General features: G+C 57.7%; 5 protein-coding genes across 5 annotated transcripts; all 5 read right to left on the bottom strand.

Moving 5' to 3' along the window:
- Positions 1–194: 194 nt before the first annotated feature.
- LPMP_354880 (hypothetical protein) lies at positions 195–1,976 on the bottom strand (the record flags this gene model as incomplete). The annotated part of the gene is made up of 1 exon (XM_010705117.1): positions 195–1,976. One exon carries the CDS (start codon positions 1,974–1,976, stop codon positions 195–197), a length of 1,782 nt encoding a protein of 593 aa, XP_010703419.1.
- Positions 1,977–2,755: 779 nt separating this feature from the next.
- Positions 2,756–3,388, bottom strand: LPMP_354870 (phosphatidylinositol N-acetylglucosaminyltransferase, subunit P, putative; the record flags this gene model as incomplete). Its single annotated transcript, XM_010705116.1, has 1 exon — positions 2,756–3,388. One exon carries the CDS (start codon positions 3,386–3,388, stop codon positions 2,756–2,758), a length of 633 nt encoding a protein of 210 aa, XP_010703418.1.
- A 442-nt stretch (positions 3,389–3,830) lies between these two features.
- Positions 3,831–8,024, bottom strand: LPMP_354860 (hypothetical protein; the record flags this gene model as incomplete). Its single annotated transcript, XM_010705115.1, has 1 exon — positions 3,831–8,024. One exon carries the CDS (start codon positions 8,022–8,024, stop codon positions 3,831–3,833), a length of 4,194 nt encoding a protein of 1,397 aa, XP_010703417.1.
- A 1,288-nt stretch (positions 8,025–9,312) lies between these two features.
- Positions 9,313–13,743, bottom strand: LPMP_354850 (hypothetical protein; the record flags this gene model as incomplete). Its single annotated transcript, XM_010705114.1, has 1 exon — positions 9,313–13,743. The coding sequence occupies one exon, from the start codon at positions 13,741–13,743 to the stop codon at positions 9,313–9,315; it is 4,431 nt and encodes a 1,476-aa protein (XP_010703416.1).
- A 1,238-nt stretch (positions 13,744–14,981) lies between these two features.
- On the bottom strand, positions 14,982–20,657 carry LPMP_354840 (methionine synthase reductase, mitochondrial precursor-like protein; the record flags this gene model as incomplete). Its single annotated transcript, XM_010705113.1, has 1 exon — positions 14,982–20,657. One exon carries the CDS (start codon positions 20,655–20,657, stop codon positions 14,982–14,984), a length of 5,676 nt encoding a protein of 1,891 aa, XP_010703415.1.
- Positions 20,658–22,326: the final 1,669 nt, after the last annotated feature.

Raw genomic sequence — 22,326 nt, 5'->3', positions numbered from 1 at the left:
GGGTGAGCACTGAAGCCACAAAAAAAAAATGCATGCCACAATGAACAGCATGACAATCTCACGGAGAGAGGGTACAAAGCAGACGCACATACACACAATGCTGTCGTTCTCCTTTCGTTTCCCAACTTGTCCTTTTCATTCTGTCCGCTCTTATTATTCCATTTGCTCCCCCACCCACCTAGCTCCCTCTTCGCTCAGAGCAGACCTTCCATAGGATCATAGTTGCCGCGCCGCTTCTTGCGCGAGTGGCCAGTGGGCTGGATGCGGTGAAGCTGCTTCGCCTTCGTAAAGATGCTCTGCAAGACGTCGCGGTCTTGCACCCCCAAGCCCACCAGTGCATGGCGACACGAGGTGAGCTCTTCATCGTTCAGCATCGGAGACAAAGTGCAGATGACGTTCGCTAGTAACCCGAGACCGCGCTTGGTGGCGGCCATCTCCGGTGTGCAATGCCGGAGTAACTCCTGCGCCGCCGCAAAGCTACGCATGCCACCCTTTTGTGTCTGCAACACGTGTGCAATGGTGTAGAAATCATCCGTGTAGAGCTGCAGCATCGCGAGCGATATGACGACGCTCTCAAGTGACTCAGTGTCCATAGAAGGGGCACGGACTGATGCCGCGTAGGCCATGGACACCACCGCCGTGTGCCCTTTGGCTGATGGGTAGGTGGAGAGCAGCTGCAGGATGAACACGACCTGGCCCACGCTCAGGCGACCTGCCTCGTCAACGAGCCTTTGCAGCATCAACATCATGCATGTGGTACTCATGTCTATTGGCATCATTGAGAGAAGGTCCATAGCACGGTCCATATTGCCAATTTCCATCGTGGGCGCCAGCTCTGTGAGACGCTCAACCAGCTGCTCCAAGCCCTCCAACTTTGAGGCCGACATCAGCGACGCGGCAGCTTCGAACACTTTCAGCAAATCCCGCTCTGAGGTCGTCGCCTTCCAGTGTTCCATCCAATCCCGGAGCACGACTTGCACGGCAGTAGGCTGCATCACATTGTAGCGCGCCATAGACACTAGCAGGGCGCGATGGTAACCTGGCGAGGGGGCTTCGGGCAGCTTCCTGATAGCTTGCACTATTAGCGGTGCCAAGAGGCGCTGCGACGCCGACGACGTGTTCTCCTGCCGCTCAAGCGCTTGACAGAGCAAAAACACGTCGTCGGCTGTCAGCTTCGTCATATGGTCGAGTAGGTGGTTCACGATGGCGACTAAGGAGTCGCGCGTGTGCAGCTTATGCAGGTTGAAGAAGAGCTGGCAGAGCTCGCGACGCTTCAGTTGCCCAGAGATTTCACATCCGCGCCGTGTCAGCAGCATGGCGCGGTCGTAATTGGTGTAGTTGAGCTTCGCCAGTGCTTTGATAAGGTTACACGTCTCTGCTGGCGAGATTTTACGAAGGTTGGGCTCAAGGGAGGTGAGGTGCGCCTCCAACGCTTTGGTGCGACTGCTTCCAAGCACTTCACCGAGACCCGCTGCGCTAGTGTCATCACTGAAAGGCGCTTTGCGCTCTGAAACACGCGCTTCGCGAGAAAAGGTGCGGTAGTGCTCCGCCTCCGCATCCTTCACCAAATCCATGATGGCCTTGAAGTACTCATTCGCTGTCACCGGCGTGGCAGCGTCCAACACACTAGGCGAGCCCGCTGTCAGCTCCGCGTCCGGGGTTCCAGTCCCTGCTGCATCACTCCCGCCTTCCGCCTCAGCCTGCGAGCGTGGCAGTACCGCATCCAACAATGATTTTTGAAAAGGCGAGGCAGCCTCGCGGATCTGCGCATAGCGGTTCGCCAAGCTTTTCAAGAGTTCTGTGTTCGAGCTCAAGTCCAGCACGTCGTTGGGATCCTTTAGAAGGATACCAACCTTGTACATTTCCGCCAGTTCAAAGCGCTCCGGGTGCCGCTCACAGTGCCGCAGCAGTCGGCAAAGGGTAGAAACCACCAGCGCTGTCGGTTGAAGGCGCAGACATGACTGCCGAAGCGACATGACTGCGGTTCAACTAAAGGGTGGGGGTGAGCGTACGTTTCTCGAATGCGATAATCCGTTTTGGGGGGTATGTGTGCGTGTGCATGTGTGTGTGCATGCGATGTTCGATTAGTGGCGGAACAGCGTAAGTGGACATCCTATCAGATCAAGTGCGGGGGTGCAGCGGTACACATGGGGGGAATGGGGAACTCACACCAACAGCGAAGAATCCCTTCTGTGATGGACGACTTGTTAACTACACTCTCTCCCCTCTCACCCCTTCTAGAGTTGTGTCGGGGGGGGGGGGGGCAGCGCGGCGGGCACTCTCTAGCGCGAGGGAAGCTTGCAAACATGACAACAGCTTCATATGACCATTGCCCCGTGTGTGCGTAACGACCAGGAAGGCGCTCCAAAAAAAAAAAGAAGGAACCACACCGCATTGCGCTTTGCCCTCTTGCGACGGCGATTCCTTTTCTGTTCTCTGTCTGTTTCTTGTCGAGTGGTCACCGTCAAGGCAGAAAACATGCCCATCACAGGCCGCTGCGCACTCGAATGTGGCGTGAGTAGCCGTCGCTGCAGTCCAAATTGGAGCACGAATCAGAGATCGACGACGGCGGAAGCCCATCACTTGGCAGAGCACATACGCAACAACATGAAAGCAGGGGCAAGGGTAAACTGTACAGGCAGTGATGTTCGCTCTGACATTCCCATCCGCACATGAATACGCTGTAGACGGACCTTTCGATCCTTCCCCTTTCTCTACCCATCATTTTCATCTGTCCTCCAGCTGCGGATATATATCACGCCTTCTTATTCCACGGCTCGAACAAGAGGTGGCTTGCCACCGACACTGGAATATCTACCCATGGCGGCAAGCTGCTGCCAGAGTCTGCCAGTGCGCCGACCTCGATCTCTGTGTCCGGCTTGCTGTCCTCATCTGTGATGCACCGGCCATCGGTCAACGGGTGCGTTGTGACAAGCACCAGTAGCCAAGACGTGGTGAAGTAGTGGACGAGAAACATCACGAGAATGGCGGGAACTGCGACAGCCCAGTAGCGATCCGGGTAGTAGGTCATGTGCATCCGGTGCAGCACCTCATCTGGCAGTACGGACCAGAGGACATAGACGATGGAGCCCACCACAATAAGAATGGAGCCAATGAAGCCGTTGATGGCAACTTGTGCACGTTGACTGTCCTCCCTCATGAGGGAGGAGAAGGGCGTAGACGAGTGAGAAGCAAACAAGAGAAAGCTGCAGTAGAGGTTCTTTTGCTGATCCGAGGTTTTGCCCCGGTACTGTGGCAGAGGGGAATGAGGGGCGAAAGGGAGGAGGAGAAAGCGTAGGAAGGATGTGAGGCGAAAGAATAGACAATGGGAGAAAAATACAACAGCGGCTGTGTAAGCTACTGGATGTCGAGGAATACTCGAGTACATTACTCCTGCTTCGCCTACCAAGAAGCAGGTACTGGAAGCAACACCATTTCATTCTTTGTCTCTTGTTGTGCGAGCACCTCCTGTAGATCGCTCTCCAACCACTAGAGAGAGAGAGGCACAGAGATGCACTTCACGCATAATAAAAAAGCAGCAGGAGAGAATAAAAAAAGCACGCGCGCATTCTCGTCAGTGGGCTACACACTATACGTTACCTTTACACACACAGGCCGTTCCTTGTGTGATTCCCTCAGTACTTTTACGTAGGCTGGATAGGACAACTTCGCACCTGGAAGCGCTAAGCCAGCACGGTCACCCGATTCCAGTTTAGTGGACCTGTTGGCCTTTTCTTCTCTGTGAAGCAACCCCAGACCCATCGTGTCGCACGTGTGTATCAGTTCTTGACCACCTTTTCTCTCCTTATTTAATGGGCCACTGATGCCGCTTACGAGGACACTGGTGGCCTCACGGAGGTCGGATAAAAATGACACTCGCTCATCTGCGACGAGACGTCCGTCTCGGCTAGCTGCCCAGCGAAGTCGCTCTGCGACGTGTTCGCGACAGAAATGCCCGACTCGGCCGTTGCGGCAGACATTACGCTGGCCCCCACACCAGCGCCATCGCCAGACGTCTCACATGCTTTGAGCAGAATATCTCTTCCGGCCTGGACGTGCGTCTTCACTCTTCGGGCATGTGTTTCTTCCAGCGGCAACTGCAGTTGCACCATGCGCCTACGCTGCAGTGTTGGTCGGTGACCCGCAGTACAGAATAGCCCTCGCCTACCAACGCGAGTCCGCGTGCTGTGGAGCGCCGCCTTGAGTTCATTGACCACAGCCTGCTGCTGCGCCAGGACACTGTATAACTCTTGCTTGTCCTTGTCCACCATATCTGCCAGGCTGATCCCTGTCAAGCGATCCAGCAGCTCTCGTACTTGAGCAGTATTTTGCGTTAATGGCATAGCGCTAGCTACAGAACCCGCAGCGCTGCGCAAGGTGCGGTGGTACGACCACGACACACTCGAGTACCAGCTCTCCTCCACCGCGGTGCGGTGGCGACGTCGGAGAAGATCCACATCGGAGGCAGCCATGTCTTCCTGCAGCGATGTGTACTCTGAGCCGTAGACCTCAGAGGCACTACATGTTTGCACCTGTGTCAGAGGCGTCTCCTCGAAAGAGCTGGTTCCTTCACTCAGCGTTCGATTCGAAGTGTAACTCTCTACCGGGTTCTCTCCCACGTGTCGATGATCTCTGTGAGCCCCCGACCCTGGGAAGACCGGTGACGGGGAGAAAATCCTGTGCGGCAACGCATCACCGTCTTCCCGCGTAGGCGTTTGTTCGTGGACCGGCGACATCGGCAAGTCACACGTCACTCTTGCGTGGTCGCTGCCCACTGCAATGCCCTTCTGGGGGCCTTTTGGTTGCCATCCAACCTGCTCCGCTTTCTCTGCCGGTGGGGAACATCGTTTCCCTGTTCGCGTCGCGCGTGTAAGGGTCTCTGCCTCCTCACGGAGGAGCGTCTTGTCCTCGTCTTGGGCTGCTATGTCCGTTGCACTAGGGCGCATACAAGAATGTGGACTGCTTGAATCGTTCTCGCAGGAAATGAGGCTCGTAGTTCTTTTTGGCGGGGTCGCTGCTGACCCTCGACGAGGAATGCGACTGCATACCGCCAGTGTGGCACCTGCACTAGGGAGTTTTGCGACGACAGCAGTCTTGCCCCTGATAGTCGGTGACGATCCCTTCAAAGGGGAGGGTCTCGCAGATGTTGCATCGCTGGTCCGCCTCGAGATAGCCTTATCGCTGTCTGAACCCTTGTCCCAGTCTTCGGCATCGTGTTTGTGAGTCGCAACTGACCGCATAGCTGAGGTGACAGTGCTAGCCGCGATGAAGCTCCCTAACAGAGGGCGAGTCATTGCGTCATCAAGCATAGCACAGGGCTCTGCGGTGCCTATTGCCGCAGTGCGCAAGTGCGGTGTCGGCGACATACCTGATGCACACTGCGAGTCAGTCGAAGAGATTGCTGTTTGCATCAAGTCTGAGAGGTCGTCACTGCCATCAATTTCTTTTGCTGCCACGCGTGCCTCCTTGACAGTCGGTGGAGGCGCTTGAGGAGCAAAGTCAGTGCTGCCTGTCAGCGAGGAAGTCATAGACAGCTGGACTGCGCGCACACTAGTGGATGACATACCTCCAGAAACCCCTCTAACCCGCATCACCACAGGGGCATTACTGTTGTCGCTGTAGCCATCACCAGCGCTCTGCACCGACAACTCCGTTTCATCTTGCTTGCTTGAAAGGGGCTTTGGAGTCTGTGGGGCCTTGACACCGGGCTTGTCAATCCATAGTGTAGGCGCCGTGGCGAGTTCCGTGTAGGTGCCAGCCGCATTCTTGTTGAGCCCAGCATCGACCGCTCTCGTGTGGAGCAGTGTGTCTGCAGACGTCGGTAGGGCATCACTTAGCTCACGACCTGCCGGCAGAGCGAGGACATCTGCAACTGCGGCATCCCCATGGGGTGCATCCTCCTCCTCCTCCGCAGCTCGAGTATATGTGTCAATCACGTGCGCCCCGAATACACTAGTTCGGGAATCTGCCCTTCCCTGTCCACGGTGGCGACTCAAATCAGATACCTTGGTGAGCATGTCTAACGACGCCGTCGTGGTCGCGCTCCGAGAAGAGGCAGCGCTCGGGTGCGTCTGCGTGCGATCGCGACGCTTCACCATCGGCCGCAAGACTGACGTAGTCGTCTCAAGGGTTTCCTCACATGCCCTCCTCGAAACAATTTCATCCTCGCGCTGGGTGCGCGCACATTCGATGGAAAACTGGGTTGTGTCCTCGTCGGTGTTACCCTTCCCACTAACAGGCACACCAACGCCGGTTTTAATCGAGTGAAACTCACCCGTGTCAAGGCTCGCTGCCACGCGTGCAGTCGAAGAGAGTAGTGCAACGCCGCGCTTTTCCTGCACCCGCTCGTCATGACCAAACGCCATGCGATCTTGACCGATGTCGGTGGCATCCTCGCAGGCGTCTCTTGTCGCGAACGCGAAGGGCGAAAAACTGTCCTGCATCGACCTACGAAGCACCTGTTGTGCGCCCGAGGTAGAGGTTTTGCACCTCGTCGCTGCCGAGTCACTCCCATCATGAGGATTCGGGCTGCTGTCTGTTCCAGAAGCCTTCATCATCACCGTAAGACCATCTTTGCTTTTCATCTGCTCCCACCACGCCGTGTCAGCACTCACGCGCACATCTTCCTCTGCATTGGTGGCGAGCACGGCAAAGAGCTGCTGGATGAAACAAAACAGATGCAGCGGAAGGGCTGTGCCACCGTAGGTGACAATCTCTTCAGGCGTCAGAAGCGTCCCCACGCCCAGCTGCCGGGCCGCCGTTACGATGGCGTTCCAATAGTGCACAGACAGATGTCGGTGCAGCAGCTCCAGCCCAGGGCCGGTGTCAAGGCTCCCCTGAATGCAGCCTTCCGTGGCGCGCAGCGCAGTCGAAAGCCCAGCGAGTGGAACGGCGTCTGGGCAGTAGAAGAGAAGCACTACACACACGGATTCGCCACTCTGCACAAGTCGAAAGAAATCACGATCTGCCGGGTCCATCACATCCTCGCAGAACGGCCCGTGTTGAATGAAGGCACGGAGAGGCGAGCAGTCCTCCAGGCGCGCTAGAACTACCGCTCCATCTTCGCCTCCGTTGATGGAGTCGACAATCGCCTGGAACCACTCGAGAAGGGCACCCTCAACGCTTGACGGCGGCGGAAGTGCGGAGCGACATGAGGAAGCGGATGAAGCAACCGAACGCAGATGTGTAACATGGCGCATCACCGCATCCGTGGTGAGCAATGTTGCACAATATTGCAGAAGCAGCGAGCGCGACACTAAGAGGTGTGCGCCAAAGAAAAATGGTACCACCTCTGCCAGGCGATGCGCGAGTTGCTGATGCCGGCAAAAGCGCCCGTACTCCATCACGGCAGGAGCTACCCGGCTCGTGTGACAGCTGAGGCCTCCGTTGCTCATATGGCCCATCTCCACCGTTGCCGAAAGCTCGTCTTCTGAGAGCACACCCTCACTGAAAAGCCAGCGCAACAGTAGCAGCATTGCCTGCGTTTCCTTTCCCTGAGCTTTCACTTCGACCAGCACCAGCATGTCCTCACCGGCAGGGTCAATGGCAGCAAGCGGCTGCGCGTCAAGCTCTATGGTCATTCTTGAAGTGCCTTTTTCCCTGCCGTCGCCGTCGTCATTGTCGCTTGGGAAACTCACGTTGAGATCGGTGTTTGCTGGCGCTCGTTGGGGAGATGCACGCGCTGCACCGTTCGATACTGCTTCGGCAGCCCGCTGTAGGAACGCGTGCATAGTCGGTGGGCATCCACCTAGGAGATGATCCGACACCAGTAAATACAACACGCCTTCCCGTGCGAGACGCACAATGCCAAAAGGTAGATCAGCGAGGGTGCAGCTGCGCCCCACGGTGGTGCGGGACAGCACAGCCTCCAACTGGGTGACTTGCTCAATGAAGTTCGGGTAGTGTTGCTCTACAGTGGGGTCAAGTTCGTGAACGGCATACCGAAGCAGCCAGCGCATGTTCACCAAGTACTCGAGGACGTACACGTCCACGTTGGGACTCATCATGTTCGACGACGCCTCCATCCCCACTTGCTGGCAAGGGGAGTAGGAGAAGGGGGAGGGGAGTAAAGTTGCCAAAGAAGAACACACCGTACAGTTTTGCGGTCAAAGCAGCGCGATTGGGACCAATGAAAACGCAACAATACGGCGCTGTTGGATTGTGTACGCAGCTTCAGGTGATACGATAACCGCAACGCAGCACCTCGGCTGCAGAAGTTGTCCTCTTTCACTGTATTCAATAATAGAAGGGGGGGCGTATAAAGCGAATTCACGAAGGAGTCGACGCAACAGGAGGTACAATACACATGACGCCTACGGAGTCACTGGCATCTAACGAGAAGGGGGAGGGGAGGAGGAGGGAGGAAGGAGGCGGGGAGGGATGCCTGTACAATCCGAGAGCGACCAGGAAGCTGATAAGGCAAACGGATGGGCAAAGTACCCGAGAACAACAACAACAGAGAAGAGTTTGACACCTACGGTCCGTGCGCAGTGAGGAGAGGGGAGCGAAAAGCAGTGACAGATAGGCAAGGCGCTAAAATCATTACGTTTGCAAGTGTGCGTGTGCTCACATGCTCGCTAATGCCTCCTCTGATGTGCGGTACCGTGATAGCGACTCGCGAGGACGCTGAGCTGTCTTTTTCCCATGCATGCACAAGTGGTTAAAGAGAGAGGGAAAGAAGATGCACAGCCCTCCTCGCTCTTGAGCACACCTGCACCGATCGAAGTGGTAGTCAGAAGAGAGGAAAAGGGATTAGAGTGGAAACGTAGAGGTAAGTAGGGCAAGAGAGAGGTCAACAAGCGCGTGGAATGACGTGGGAACACTCACCGCCACAGTGAAGAAAACACGACAACATCACGCAAGCGCTTGTGCGTCAGTGCCGACGGATGCAGCTGCAGGAGAAGGAGAGTAAGGGCAGCCACCTACACCACCTTAACTTTTCTGGCGGCATCTCTAGCATACGCCACACCACCCGTTGGCATCGTTGTCCTCTCTTTTACTTTCGGCAGTATGTAAAGCGGGGTGGTAATGCACGACATCGACAGAGATGAGCGCAGAGGGGGAGAGAGAGACGACGAGGAGAAAAGAGATACTGTCTGCATCAAACCAGTCACAGATTCGATGAGGGGCAGGAGGAGCCCGAGCCTTTAAAGGTGTACCCCCCCCCCCTCTCCTCGTAAACAAACCACGAAGCGCTGCAACAAAATGAAGCTCTAGGAAAGAAAAAAATACACACACACACATACCCAAAAATACGCATAGTTGAGATCACCGCTTGCGTTGTCTTGCCACTCCCTGTCGCGACTGCACCTCTCAGCGACGGGAAGCCCGGAGAGGCCTCCGACGGTCATCCTGCACAATATGGTCGCTGTAGAGCCTTGTGGACCGAGTGACGGAGGAGGAGGAGTCGTCGACAGAGGAGCCGGTCAACCCTGTGTCACCAGTGCGCCACGTCGTTGACCCGGTCGCGGTGTAGTCGTAGTCGTAAGAGGTGTCGTTGGACGGCGACTCGTCGTTGCTCGTAGTCGTCGTGGTGGTGCTCACACTCTGCCCTCTTGAAGAGGTCAAGCTCGTCATCGTTGTCATCGCGGTGGTGGTGTTGTCCATCGAAGGTGAGGGAGGCGGCCTCTGTGATTTTGTGTGGTACTGACGCTTGTCACCACCTGAGTGACGCTGATTTGGGTCGTAGATATCAAACAGGCGACGCGCACTGGTGAGCGCCGTGTAGGATGATTGGGATGAGGCGGTCGCTGTGATTGTGGGCGTGTAATCGATCGCCACTGGGGCACCGCCGTCGCCGCGGTACGGTGGTCGGTATCGCCAAAGAGGGTTCTCAGCTGAACCAGTTCGGGTGTAGCCTTCTAGCCTGCTCAAGACGCGATCACGAAGCTCCAAAAAACGCCGCTGAGTGAGTGCGGTCTCACCGTGCTCGGAAGCTGCAGTGCAATAGGCGTGCCGCGGCGGTGGCACGGGGCGCGCCCTGCTCTTCGTTGGGTCTACCCTTACGCTTCTCTTTGCCCTTTCAGAGACGTTAGCGTGCAGTTCTCTCCCGTTCGACGGCTCAACAGCATCGTCTACAGGCACTTGCGCCTGCGGCACATCAGCACGTAATGGAGGAGCACCATGTGTTCTGGGCTGTAGCGACACAACCCCACGGTCACCAGCCTCATTCTCCGCGGCGAGTGATACTGGCGAGGGAGCCTTGCTGCTAGCACCCGTCGAGGAGGGGCGGAGGGGTCTCTCATGCACATTAATGCGAGCGCCAGAAGGCTGACTTGGTGCACCGAGAGCTTCTGCGGCTGCTGGCGCTTCTGGAGCGTCCACTGATTCTTCTTCTTTCGAGCTTACTGCTCCCCCTTGCCGGGCTGATGGCTGCCTCGTGTTGTCGCACTCCTTGTCCGTCCGAGCTGCGGTGGGAGAAGGCTCCGTTGGCGACTGAAAATCCTCGACCTCGTGTCCTGACGCCTGTGCTCGCGCATTGGCTTTCTCGACGGGCAGCGCCTCGACTACAAGCGGCGGAGCCGCCGCGTATTGCGTCCTATCCTCCGTGTGGCGCTGTGCTTCCGCCTCGATACGTCGCACCGCGCGCTCGACTTGCGCATCGGCGTCGGTCTGCAGTCGCAGCAGCTCCTCGTCCGTCAGGTGGGACGCGAGTCGCCACTTGAGCTGTTCCATGTGATGGTCCACCGTGTCATGTCGAAGCTGACACTCCACCATATTCATCTCGGCGCGCAGACCCTCCAGCTCTTCAGCGTTGCGTGTCTGCCTCTGCAGCGCGTTCCACCACAGCTGCCGCTCCTCCGCCTCTCGCTCTTGCCGCGACTGCTCTAGCGCCACGTGCACCAGCCAAGAAGCGGCAGACGCATCGTACTTGGCTGCCACGCGAGCGCGCTGCTGCTGCAGGAATGCCGCCTCCTCAACAGACGCCCTCTCAGCAGCCTTGCGCAGCGCGTCCAAGTGAGTCGCAGCTCTCTTTTCCTCATCACGACTACGTTTCAAAAGTGAAAGCTCGCGTAGCTTCTCAGCGAGGACGACAGCATCATGAGCAAGCTTCACAGGGTACTCGAACTTAGGGGTTAGTGTCTGAAACACCTTGAATGAGGAGAGGGCCGTCAAGGAGTCATCGGACTCGCATGACCAACGGTGATAAAGCCGATAGCCCTGCTCTATCAACCACTGCAGTGACTTCTGCGGCGACGATGCTGGAGGGGCAGCGGCGGTGGTGGGCACGCGGCGTAGTACGCCACGCACCTCGTCTACGCCCACCGCCGCCGTCAGCGCCGGTCGAAGTCGGGAGCGCACGAGTGTCAAGTGAAAGGCGAAGAGCCACAGCGGAGGCGCAGTAAACACGTGGTCCATGACCTGCATCCATTCGGCCCCCGTGAAGGAGTCCGTGAAGAAGCTTGTCAGCAGTTCCCATCCCCACACCGCCACGCCGGCACCCATGGCGTCGAGATGCTGACATAGTGGGCCGTCTAGTCGGTGCAGCTGGCGCTCCATAGCCATGAGCAGCGTTGCCGGGCCGTGAGGGTGGGACGTAAAGAAGTCCCTTCCCCAGTTGAGGAAAAACACCAACACAAGCTCCACAACGCTCTGCACGTCCTCCTGGAAAACCATGCTAAGCGGGTACACGAGCACCGGCAGGTAGGAAGCGAGAGTAAAGACAGGGGAAGCCCAGCAGAGACAGGAGAGGGCACTCTCCACGGCGTCGCGAATGCTGGACGGAGGGAGCGGGAAAGGGTTCATGAGCTGCGACACAGCGAGGTGGGGTGGTCGCCGGGCGAATGCGGCAAACTGCGACGCCGTCTTCGCCTTACTTGGCAGTCCGGCAAGAAAGCGCCAAATCGCAGGCCTGTACTGGTGCGGAAAGACGCCGTATTTGAGCAAGTGCGTGTGCAGCTGATGCAAATTGTACTGGCAGGAGGAAGGGGAGAGTGTGTCGCAAAACGCCGCTGCCGACGACCAGATCGAATGGCAATGAGCGACCGTGTCCCTGTCGTCTTTTTTGGCGCCACTGGTCCGGCGCGCCGTCATCTCCGCCTTCAGGGCGCACAGGTCCACCTCGTTGACGTCTGGCCACCTATCAGGGAATCCCTTCCTCGGCACGACGATGGGTAGCCGGCGTAACGACAGCACAGCGAGGGCAGCCTCTACGCTACTATGCGCAGGATCGGGCGCCACTCCTCGCTGGGAAGGTGTCGACCGTAGTGCGGGACAGGAACGCAGAAACGATTGGGCCACCACCACAGCACCGCCTGCCATTGCTGCTGTGTCGTCGATGTGGCCGCCTCGTCGTGACGCTTTCGACGAGTCGGGGACTCGGCCCTTGCCAAGTACCTCTCCAGCTGATGAAGCAGCGTTCGATGCGGCGTTCAGCGTGGCGGTTTCCGTAACAGGCAGAGCACTTGCATTGCCCCACCGCGCCGTTGGCAGGTGTAGGAGGAGGAGGACATTCTCAGCCCACATGGCACCAAACGTAGGCCCAGAGGGCGTGAAGTTCCAGTGCGATCGTGGGCCGAGGCGATGGCCAAGCTTGCCTAGTGATGGTGAGGGGATAGAGAAGACTAAGTGAAACGTGCTGGGGAGCACAACATGCACGACACCGGTGTTCAAGAGGCATGCTACACAATCTGACTGCAACGCGTTCACCTGGATAACCGCCACAGCTCGGTCTTTTGCTAGAACCCCTGCGCCGCGGCTGGGTAGTCGTACAATGCCGGCACCGGCCAGCGTCTGCCCAACGACGAAGGCCACCACCGGCTCCACATGAGCGCCCAGCTTATCCACCGTCGCAACATCTGCCCCAAGAACAATGAGAGCGCCGCAGTGTGCAGAGCAACGCACTCGCAGCAGCGACGGTGTTGTAGAGCTCTCCTGCAGGCAAAGTCGTCTTCGATGCGCCGCGGCCTCGTGATCGCCAAGAGCTACAGGTCGTGACCAGAGAGATAGCACACCGTTCGCTTCCACGGAGACTAACAGGGATGGGTGAAGAATGTGAACTCCAAGAAAGCGATGTGTAAGGCTGTAGGCGGGCCTTGGCACAACGTTGCCTTCCCGCTGAAGCTGAAGAGTGCACTGGGTTGGCAATGCACTGCCAGAGCAGCCGTAGCGCAGCATCGAGAACCCAGAAGCGCTGCGGTCTTTAGGGGAAGTACCAGCAGCGCCCGTAGCGCTACCTGATCCCTGCAGGCTGGTCACTGGAACAGTGGAGCTCGACGGGTCGTTGGCGCATGCGAGGTTGTCATTTACAAGGGGCTCCCAGCAAGATACAGCGTCCGAGCTCACTGTGCAGAAGAGAGACTCTGTCGAGGCCCCCGTAACAATACGCAAGATCGGCCGCTCGTGCGCCGTCGCCAGGACATCCTGCAGAACAGTGCCGCGTTGCCAGTCGAGGAAAACAAGTCGATTGTCACTGCCGGCGAACACCACGATTGGGCTTGTCAGGTACCCGGGACAAAAAGTGGCGCATCGCAGCGCGCCGCGTTCGCCAACGTCTGCAAGGAGAAAAAGTTTATTCTCCTGCAGCGACGCCCCATACGCCTTGCCGGCTTCTGTCCCCAGCACGAAGCAGGTCTCATCGACGGGGTGGAAGGCCACAGACGTGACGGTATCATCACCGCTGATGGATGTCGGAGATAGGTGAAGCGACAGAAACTGCCCACTGGAGTGCAGTGGAATGGACGTCACGTCTTCCGGACCCCACAACGACGCCACAACAGTGGTGCTGGAGATGTGAACGGACATGTCGAACAGCCAATAGCGCTACTGCAGCAAGAAACACTCACGCAAACGAGTAGAGCAGCCTTTGTGTTTACAGATCCTCGACACAAGGCACAGCAAGCGCTTCTCGACGAAGAAAACGGTGCGTTCTCCCTTAATCGTTTTTTCGCTTTCCGTAAGGTGCACCGTTATTCCCCTCTCCTCTCTGTGGTTGCGTTGATGCCGCACCGCGCCTGCACCGCAGAAGCTCGATGAAACGAAGAGACAGACTAAAAAGGCGCCCACCTTCACATATACCTGCAGGCGTGTGTCTGCGTGTGTGTGTGTGCGTGTGTGGCGTGGGGAGTGCTGAGCCGCACTCGTGCTTCAGGAGTCGGCTTCGGTTCAAGATGCAGCGACGCGCCAGGTAGATGGACAGAAGAACCAATAAGTAAAAAAAAAAAGGCGTGTCTGTATCCCGGCAGACTAGACCCGCGCATGTGCGGCGTCGGCCCAACGGCTTAGGCGCGGAGAGGTGTGCAAATCGAGAGTCCGTAGACGAGGTGAGACTTGGCATCTGCAACAGCAAGAATACCTTCCTGGAAAGAGCACCGAAACCTTAACTAGCGCCGAAGAAACGTCGGTCGCCGTCCTCTCCCTCTCACTGTGTGTTCGTCCTTCATGGAGAGAATTCACACCAGAACGCAAAAAAAAAGGTTGAGCTGCGCACTGAGGATATGAAAAGCCGTGCGCACTATCGATGCACTGGGCAAGCGCTACCCTCCTCTTTCCCCTGTGAAGTAGAAAAGTACGGCATGCGCGTGTGCCTGGGCATCTGACGAAAGGTGAGTCATGCATGAATACTGAAGAGGCCTTCGTTCGTGTCCGTCGCGACTTTTTTTTGGGGGGGCGGGGGGAGCAGTTTGTGATGAGCAGGAGTAGACTCTAGTCTTCACACCTTACAAGTACAAAGAGCAGTGATGCAAAGAGAGAGAGAAGGGTGGCGAGTCGCATAGGCACACCCCAGCACTCAGGGAAGATCATCCCATCAGGGCTATGTTATCAAGAGGAAGAGAAGTGTAAAGGAAACAAACAAACAAAAAACAAATGCAGGCCAATCAAGGCGGCACTGCGCAGCTCACCCCCCGTTGACGTTACCGTCACGTGTAGGAGGGAGGGAGAGCTGCAGGAGGGGAAGAGGCCGAAAGGTGCGCAAAGGGCGAGAAACGTTCCGCTTGGGGGTGCCGCGTCTTACGAGGAACCGGGGCACCTTCTGCAGACATTCACTTTCGCATCCTTGTCGACCACACATCACGCAGGTACCTCCCCTCCATGCCCATTTGCTTAAGGAACTTGGCGGCCGCGGCGTCAGTAAGCGAGAGGCGGTGCTGGATAAGCCCACGGAGCGTGTCGTGCACCTCCCTCGCCATACCATCGGCATCGCCACAGACGAACACGTATGCGTTTTGCTGCAGAATGAGGTCCAGAATGGCGACTCCACACTCCTGAATCTTGTCCTGTACGTAGCAGCTGTCGTACCAGAGTCCGCCATCGTTCGCGTCACGGGAAAAGGCGACGGTCAGCGAACAAACCACGCCGTTGTCCTCCCACTGCGCCAACTCGTCGCGGAAAAGGTAGTCCTCGTGACGGCGGCGACAACCAAAAAAAACGTGGATGCTGCCGCACAAGGCGTGCCCGTGATGCAGGCCCTCCTCGTGCGGACACCCGCAAAGCTTCTCTTTTGGACACCACCAGCTGGACTGCAACTGGCGCTCCATCAGCCAAGCCTCCCGCTCTTGGAGGAACGCCCGGAACGGGGCGATCCCGGTGCCAGATCCGATGAGGATCATTGGCACGAGCGGGTCGAGCGGCATGCGAAACGCCGAGACACTTCGGATCACAAAAGGAATCACGACACGTCGCTTAGCGAGGATGACCGTGTTCGAGCAGATACGCTGCCGCACAGCCGAGGGCGTGGCGCTTGCAAACGGCGCGTGCGGCAACCCTGCTGCCCAGAGACATTGCTCGTACATCCATCCCGTGCACAGCCCTTTCTCCACCACCTTGAAGCAGATGGATAACGTCGTGGCGTCGGCGCGGTGAGAGCTGCAGATAGAGTACTGCCGCGGCTGCAACAACGAAAGATTCTCCACAATGTGGCGAAACGGCGGCATTGAGTCGGCAACCGCCGCGACGGCCTCAAGAACCTCGCGCAAGTCTTGCGGGGTGCGCTCGGTAAGCAACTTCTCATACATGTTCTGCACCGCTACCTTCGCTTCCGCACATGTGCAGTGACGTTTCAGCAATTCGAAAAGCGCCTTGTGGACGCCAGTCACGCGCAGTTCCACGTACTGCAAGAGCACCATCCCGCAGCTGACAGGAAAATCCACTGCCCCGTAGAGTGGGGATCTAGGGAAAGTTGAGGCATCAGGGCTATCGAACGCGAGTGGGTGAAACTGCTCCTCATAGTTTAGGTGGAAGAGTCGGAGCAGCGCTTCCACCTCCGCCGCGCTGTTCGATGGAAAGATGGAGATCACCTGACCTGGAACCCACTGCGGTCCGGTACTCACCGAGAGATCCAGCTGGACGACGGGATGTCGAACCGCGGCGCAGGTCAGCAGCTTCCACGACCTTACGACACCCTCGGCGCGGACATCGGCGCTATCGGCGGTGTAGACGGTCCTGTTCGTCACCGACGACTCGGTGGGACAGCTGTGTGTTGTCAAGACATCGGAGCTGCAGCTGCACACCTCGGCCGACACGGAGCTCCGCGCGTCCTCGGCGCCCTTCTCTGCCTCTTCCACGCTACCACCCTCGGCCTGCACGCCATCTCCGTGACTGACGCAGAGCGGGTCCATACCCAGCTCCGTCGACTTACCCTCCATGTACTCCATACAACCCCGCCGAGCATCACCAGGGGAGGCAGCACGTAACCGATGGAGGCGTCGCAACAGCAACCTCGCAGCGCGGTTGTCAGACACGTCGCACGCTCGTGCGGCGTTTCGAGAACCACTGTCGCAGCTCTTCAGTCCCCCGCCTTCCTCGTCGCTCGTGTTGGTATCGACGCCTGCCAAGGGGCTCTCGCACATGGACGTCAGCAAGCTCAGCAGTCCGGCGCACCACATCGCCGTCTTCCCAAGTCGGTTTGAGCCAGCCACATCACCACAGGCATAGACGCGGGTCCCGCCAAGCTCCTTCAGCCGCTGGTCCAGCTTCTGCCCCGTGTAGAGCCGCAGAGTGGCGTGGTCCGACACGGCCAGCACAGTGTAGGAGACAGCCGCAAACATATTCGGCGGCGCCGTGTCTTGCCATAGCAGGCGCGCAAAGTCACTTCCGCTGAACGGGAACTCTTCGCCTTCGCTCTGACCGAGAATAAAGACGACAACGTCGAATTCGCTGCGCCAGCTGCGTTGGAGGAGCTGATTCAGCGTGCACACCGTCAGCACAACGGATGCAGACTTCGCCATTGTTTGCACCACGTAGTTGATGGCCTCCACCGCGTCGTTTTCAGGCGCGCAACAGTAGGCAAGCACCACGCGACGCGGTGGGTGCAGCGCATTTCCGGCTACACCCTTGGCGGACGTCATGGTCGTGTGGCGCCCACCCGGGTCGTCTCCTGGCGCAAAGAGGAGTGACCCAGCCGTCCGCTCCGACGCATGGGCCTCCAGTGCTGCAAACAGAGTACTCCGCCATGCCGCGACGGGTACGGCGATTGATTTCGAAGCGTCGACCATACCCACTTCGCACATCCGGTGACCACCGAGCTCCTCCATGCGATGGTCAAAAAGCGCAGCGGTGCGGCAGCAGTAGGCGGGCCCAAGTGTTGTCGCGGATCCCTTACCGAGACCAAGCACGGCAAACGATGTCCCGCTCAGCAGCGTGCTCGGCTGGTCTTTAGCCAGCAAAAAGCGGGCAAAACGGCGCGCGTCTCGAGGAAACCCGTCAGGTGATGTCGCTATGGTACTGCACAGCAGGATCACGTTTGCAGTCGAGAGAAAATTTATCTCTTGAAAGTACTTGAGAGCGGCGACGCGAGAAAAAAAACCGCGCTTGAGCGCCTCGGAGTGGAAGTCGCGCGCAATCGACTCGGTGATCTCAGTGGAACTGTCAAAGAGAAAGGCGATGCACCGCTGCGGGTCCACGGCACTGGCGCTCATCTCGACCGGCCAATTTGCCAGTTCAGTAGTACTGCGTGCGTCGCTATGGCCGAAAGGAACCCCTGTCATCATGGAAGGTACCACCACCGCCATGGATGACAACACGCAGTTAACCCATGGCATGCCAAGCGAGTGCAGTTGCGACATGTACGGCATTATAAGCACCGGAAAGACGCAATTGGCGTGTAGGCGCGAGAGCAATTTTGCCCACCAAAAGGCAGGATGCACCACATTCGCTGGTGTAGCACGGATGCCAAGCACCGCAAACCGCACATGCGATAGCATATCTCGGCGGTGCAAGGGATTTGTGAGGAACTTCTTAAAGCGGCCCCCGTCGTTCAGCTCCCTATGCGGGGCTCCTTCGCAGAACAGGATGAAGTTCGGGTAGGCGTGATAGTCGACAAACTGAAAATTTGCAAAGGCGTGAATGGCAGCCGGAAATCCCTTCGCCTCGGCACTCCGCATCGCGTGCGTCGCCATCGTCTTCGACATGCCAGCTGACGCGTACATAAAGACGATGGGAGTGCGCCGCGCGTTTTCCTTGGGCAACGAAATTGTGTCCCACCGAAAGAAACCGCCAGCGACGTCAGTGCTGGCAGTCGTGGTATCCGTCACGTCGGAGCCCGGGGTAGCGCCAGATGCCATCGTGGTCGTGGTGATGACGTCGTCTGGCAGTGATGATACCGACGCCCCCACTCGCGATAATGCCTCCAGGTCAGCAGCCCTCCTCGGATCAGCCCTCCCAAGGAACGGAGGCAGAGACGGACTGGCGCTAGCGCTCCCCCAATGCTCAAACACGCTGGGTGCGAGGAGACCGTTGCTGTCACTACCACCAACAGTGTCACCGGGACTGCGATCCACGGACTCCTTCGCAGGCGCGCCATCAAGGGAGAAAGCAGCAACAGCTAAACGAGCACTGGTCTCCAACAACGCCACGCTATGCTGCATCTGAATCTCGGGAGATGCCATGTCCATGTAGGTGGTATTCTTCATGGGATGCACGATGGCGCCCCAGATGTTCGACCCCCACGACTGGATGAAAGGCGCAAGGGCGCCACTGTCCACATCTGCCAAACCTGTGCAATGAATTTTCTTGGCCTTCATCTCCAGCAGGAGAGTCTCCAGCTCCAGCGCACAGGCGTTAAACCTGTCACTCTGGGAGGTCTTGTCAATGCCAAGAATGGCAAAGTTTACATTGAAGACATGTTTGCCCTGACTCTGCAGCCTGCGCAGCACCCTCAACACGCGCATCAACGATTTTGTCAACAGTCCAGAGAGAACGAACACAAACGTGGCACCCCTGGGAAAGCCCGTTTCGTGAAAGTGGCTGAGCTCCCCAATGGAGCTGTGCAGGTGATGTCGCCTGGCACCGCTAAAGAGTTCCATAGCGCACCGTTTCACAACAGGGGAGCTAGCCGAGTAGAGAAAGACAATGGGGGTAAACAGGTCGTCGAGTACCTCGTTCGGCCTTCTCAACCTGCCCGCGCCGCGAGAGGCGTCGTTTCTGGAGAACGTGTGCTCCGCATCGCTGCTGCCGCTCGTGATATTATCGTCACTTTCGACGCCGTGTCCTTTGCGGCACACCGGTACCTGTGCGGCTCGAAAGGCCAAGCCAACCTGGTTGTCAAAGAAACGCTTCACACTCTGATGAATGTGCCCTGCGCTGGCTGTCACCCCTGGAAGACTGCCCAGCACCTTCTCTATCCACAGGAACACGTCCTTCTCGCTAATCGCGACCGACGGCACTTCACCGGAGAGCTGGCATGGACAAAGAAACTCCAGCTTACAGCTCGCTGCGATCGCTTTCAAATTGGCGTCGAGCACGGAGGCTCGACTTGCATCACCGGGGCTACGCGAGACAAACAAAGAGTTGAAGAAGCAAATTGATGGGTCTGCCATCCACCGCTGCAGCTCTGCGGCCTCTGCGGGAGGCGGTGCGCACGAGTCACTGCTCCCTATCCATGAGCTGAGGAGCCCAAGAGATGGCGGCTGCAGGACATTGCAGACGTACTCCTCGCACAGAGTGTCCGTATCGTATTCTGCGCAGAGAACAAAGAAGAGCACCTTTGGGGGTCTATTGAGGCTGGTGCGGGGGTGAAAGTACTGAATGGGGTATAAATCGACCTTGCCACCTAGCTCGGTGATCCTCTCGTACAGAAAGAGTGCGGTGGCTGCGCATAGCGGAGAAGCGTGAGAGTAGAGGATGGCTGCCACCTGCGTCACAGACATGTCGATACGAGTCTCTCCCGTCGTGTACTTCTTGTGCCCGATGGCCGCGGTCCTTTCCGTGATGTTTTTCTTCAGCGCAGTCCACAGACCCTCCACCCACGGGTTCACGATGAGGTGCAATCCAACGCCGTCGTCAGCCTCGCCGCGCGGGTAGCAGCGGACGGCGCCCATGCCGCTGAGCTTGTTGTCCATAAAGATGCCGGGGGCGCAGAAGTTGCTGTAGTTTGTGTCCCCGAGAGCCAGAAGGCAGTAGCGAATCCTGTGAAGAGTCCCACTAGTATTACGCAGCCATCGTCGAAAGCGAGCGGCATTTTGCGGTGGCTCGCCATCACCTGTGGTGCTACACACGATCACGACACACAGCGACGTGGCTGTGTCTTCGGTGAGTTGCGTGTCAAAGAGCTTCTTCGCTGCCGCCTCGTTCAGTGTCATGCATTCGGCGTCGGCGAAGCCGTGAGTGGTAATCGCATCGTGGTGGAGACGCTTCGCAATGCTCTCTGCGTTGCCTGTCTCGGAGCCATACAGGACGTAGAGTCGCTCCCCCGACTCGTTATCCGCCATCTCGCCGCTCATGCTCGTTTTGTGAGACGGATTCTGTTGAGAGGCTGGTTCTTTCTAGAGGGCAGAACTAAGCCTATCAGTCAGAAGCGCCTGCACGGGCCCAGAAAGTGGTTCGCCCGTATTGGAGGTGCTCCAGGGTGTTTGTGTGTTGCTGTGAGCAGCCTGGCACGCTTCGTCGCTTTGGAGTCGAGTCTACTAGGCTTGTGATATACCCTATTGAGTCTGTGAGGGGGGACTCCCAGGCATGCACGCACGTGTGTGTCTACGAGAAAGATGAGTAGCGAACACACACATCAGCGGGCACCCCTCTCCCCTCCACCTCAAAAGGCAAATAAAAGAAAAGAAAAAGAAAGAAAAAGTACAACACTTCACAGGCGAAGTAATGTAACGTGGCGAGAGCGCCACAGATGCCGCTCGCCAATAGAAATTGGGAAAAACGCGCGACGCTACAGGCATGCCAATCCACTCGAGCCCCATACGCATCCTCTCCAGGAATCTGCTTTCTTTGGCCCACTTGCGGTGAGATGACTATCACAGCTGTGGGATTGGCGACAAGCTCGAGTACAAGATCATCCTACAGAGAAGGAGAGAAAAGGCACAGTTTCTTTGACACAGGGCGAGATGTGGTGACGCGCGCTCCATACGAGAAAGACAGCCTATGGGGAAAATGAATAGGGACTATCGTCATTTTCGACCAGAGCGTGAGGTAGTCCGGCAATCAAGTGTGACAGCCAACTGTACAGACAGAGCCAGGGAGAAACGAGAATCAAAGAAAAACCGACCTGGAGCGCGAATGAGGCACCAGTACAATCGTGTCAACGTGAACTGCAACAACGGCACGCAGACGTGAGTGATAGCCAGAAAATCGGTGATGCTGGCCACCCTATAATGGAAGGCCAGCGTAACAATCACACGACACCAAGAGGGTGTGAAACACTACTGTACATAACGCTTCTCTCTTCCTTCTCCATCTCGGTGTTCCTGAAAGACGCATTCTAGCACGAAAACTCGGCTCCATCGGTGCGCTTTCATCACGTTCAAAACTCAACTCACCGCAGCGTGAGTGCCTTGTAGCAGCGCAGAAGCGCCGCGCGGCAGGTTGGGCGTACTGCGCTTCTTGTCGACTAAGCGCACCGTAGTTCGGCGTCGAGAGGTGCCGCGGCGGGGGAGGGACGCCACCACCTCTGCCTTGCCAGGTCCCATATCGGCGCCGGTCAACGGCTCTACACCCATAACGACGCGCTTGTACTGGTACACGCACTGCCTTTCGTAGCAGTGGGGGCACCAGCGGTTCTGGCCGAGGCAAAAGCGGCACGGCTCCTGGCACGTCGTGCAGCATGTGAGGTGAGGGTAGGCACCGCACGTCGTCCGCTGGTACACACATCCAGGGTTGTGCACTACAGCGGCGGGTGTCTTCCTGCCTTTCGGTGATGGACGATACGTGTCGACTCCGCAGCCACAGGGCTCCGGAGCGCGCACCTTTTTCTTGGAGGCCGCAGCGGCGCCTTTTCCTTTGGAGGCAGGGAGTGCAGGCATGGCAAGCAGTAAGGCTTTCAAATACGACACATGAAAACGAGCCCTGAGGTGAGCGACACCACAGTAGTCGGTGCTTGGGGCTTCGTGTCGTAGAGGATTGTCCGGACGTTTGAAAAGAGGGAGGAAGAGGGAGGAAAAGTACGAA

This window comes from Leishmania panamensis (assembly GCF_000755165.1).
Source record: "Leishmania panamensis strain MHOM/PA/94/PSC-1 chromosome 35 sequence".
In the NCBI taxonomy this organism is placed as follows: Eukaryota; Euglenozoa; class Kinetoplastea; order Trypanosomatida; family Trypanosomatidae; genus Leishmania; species Leishmania panamensis.
The sequence above is the reverse complement of the archived record's forward strand: the minus strand, read 5'-3'. Positions and strand labels throughout refer to the sequence as shown.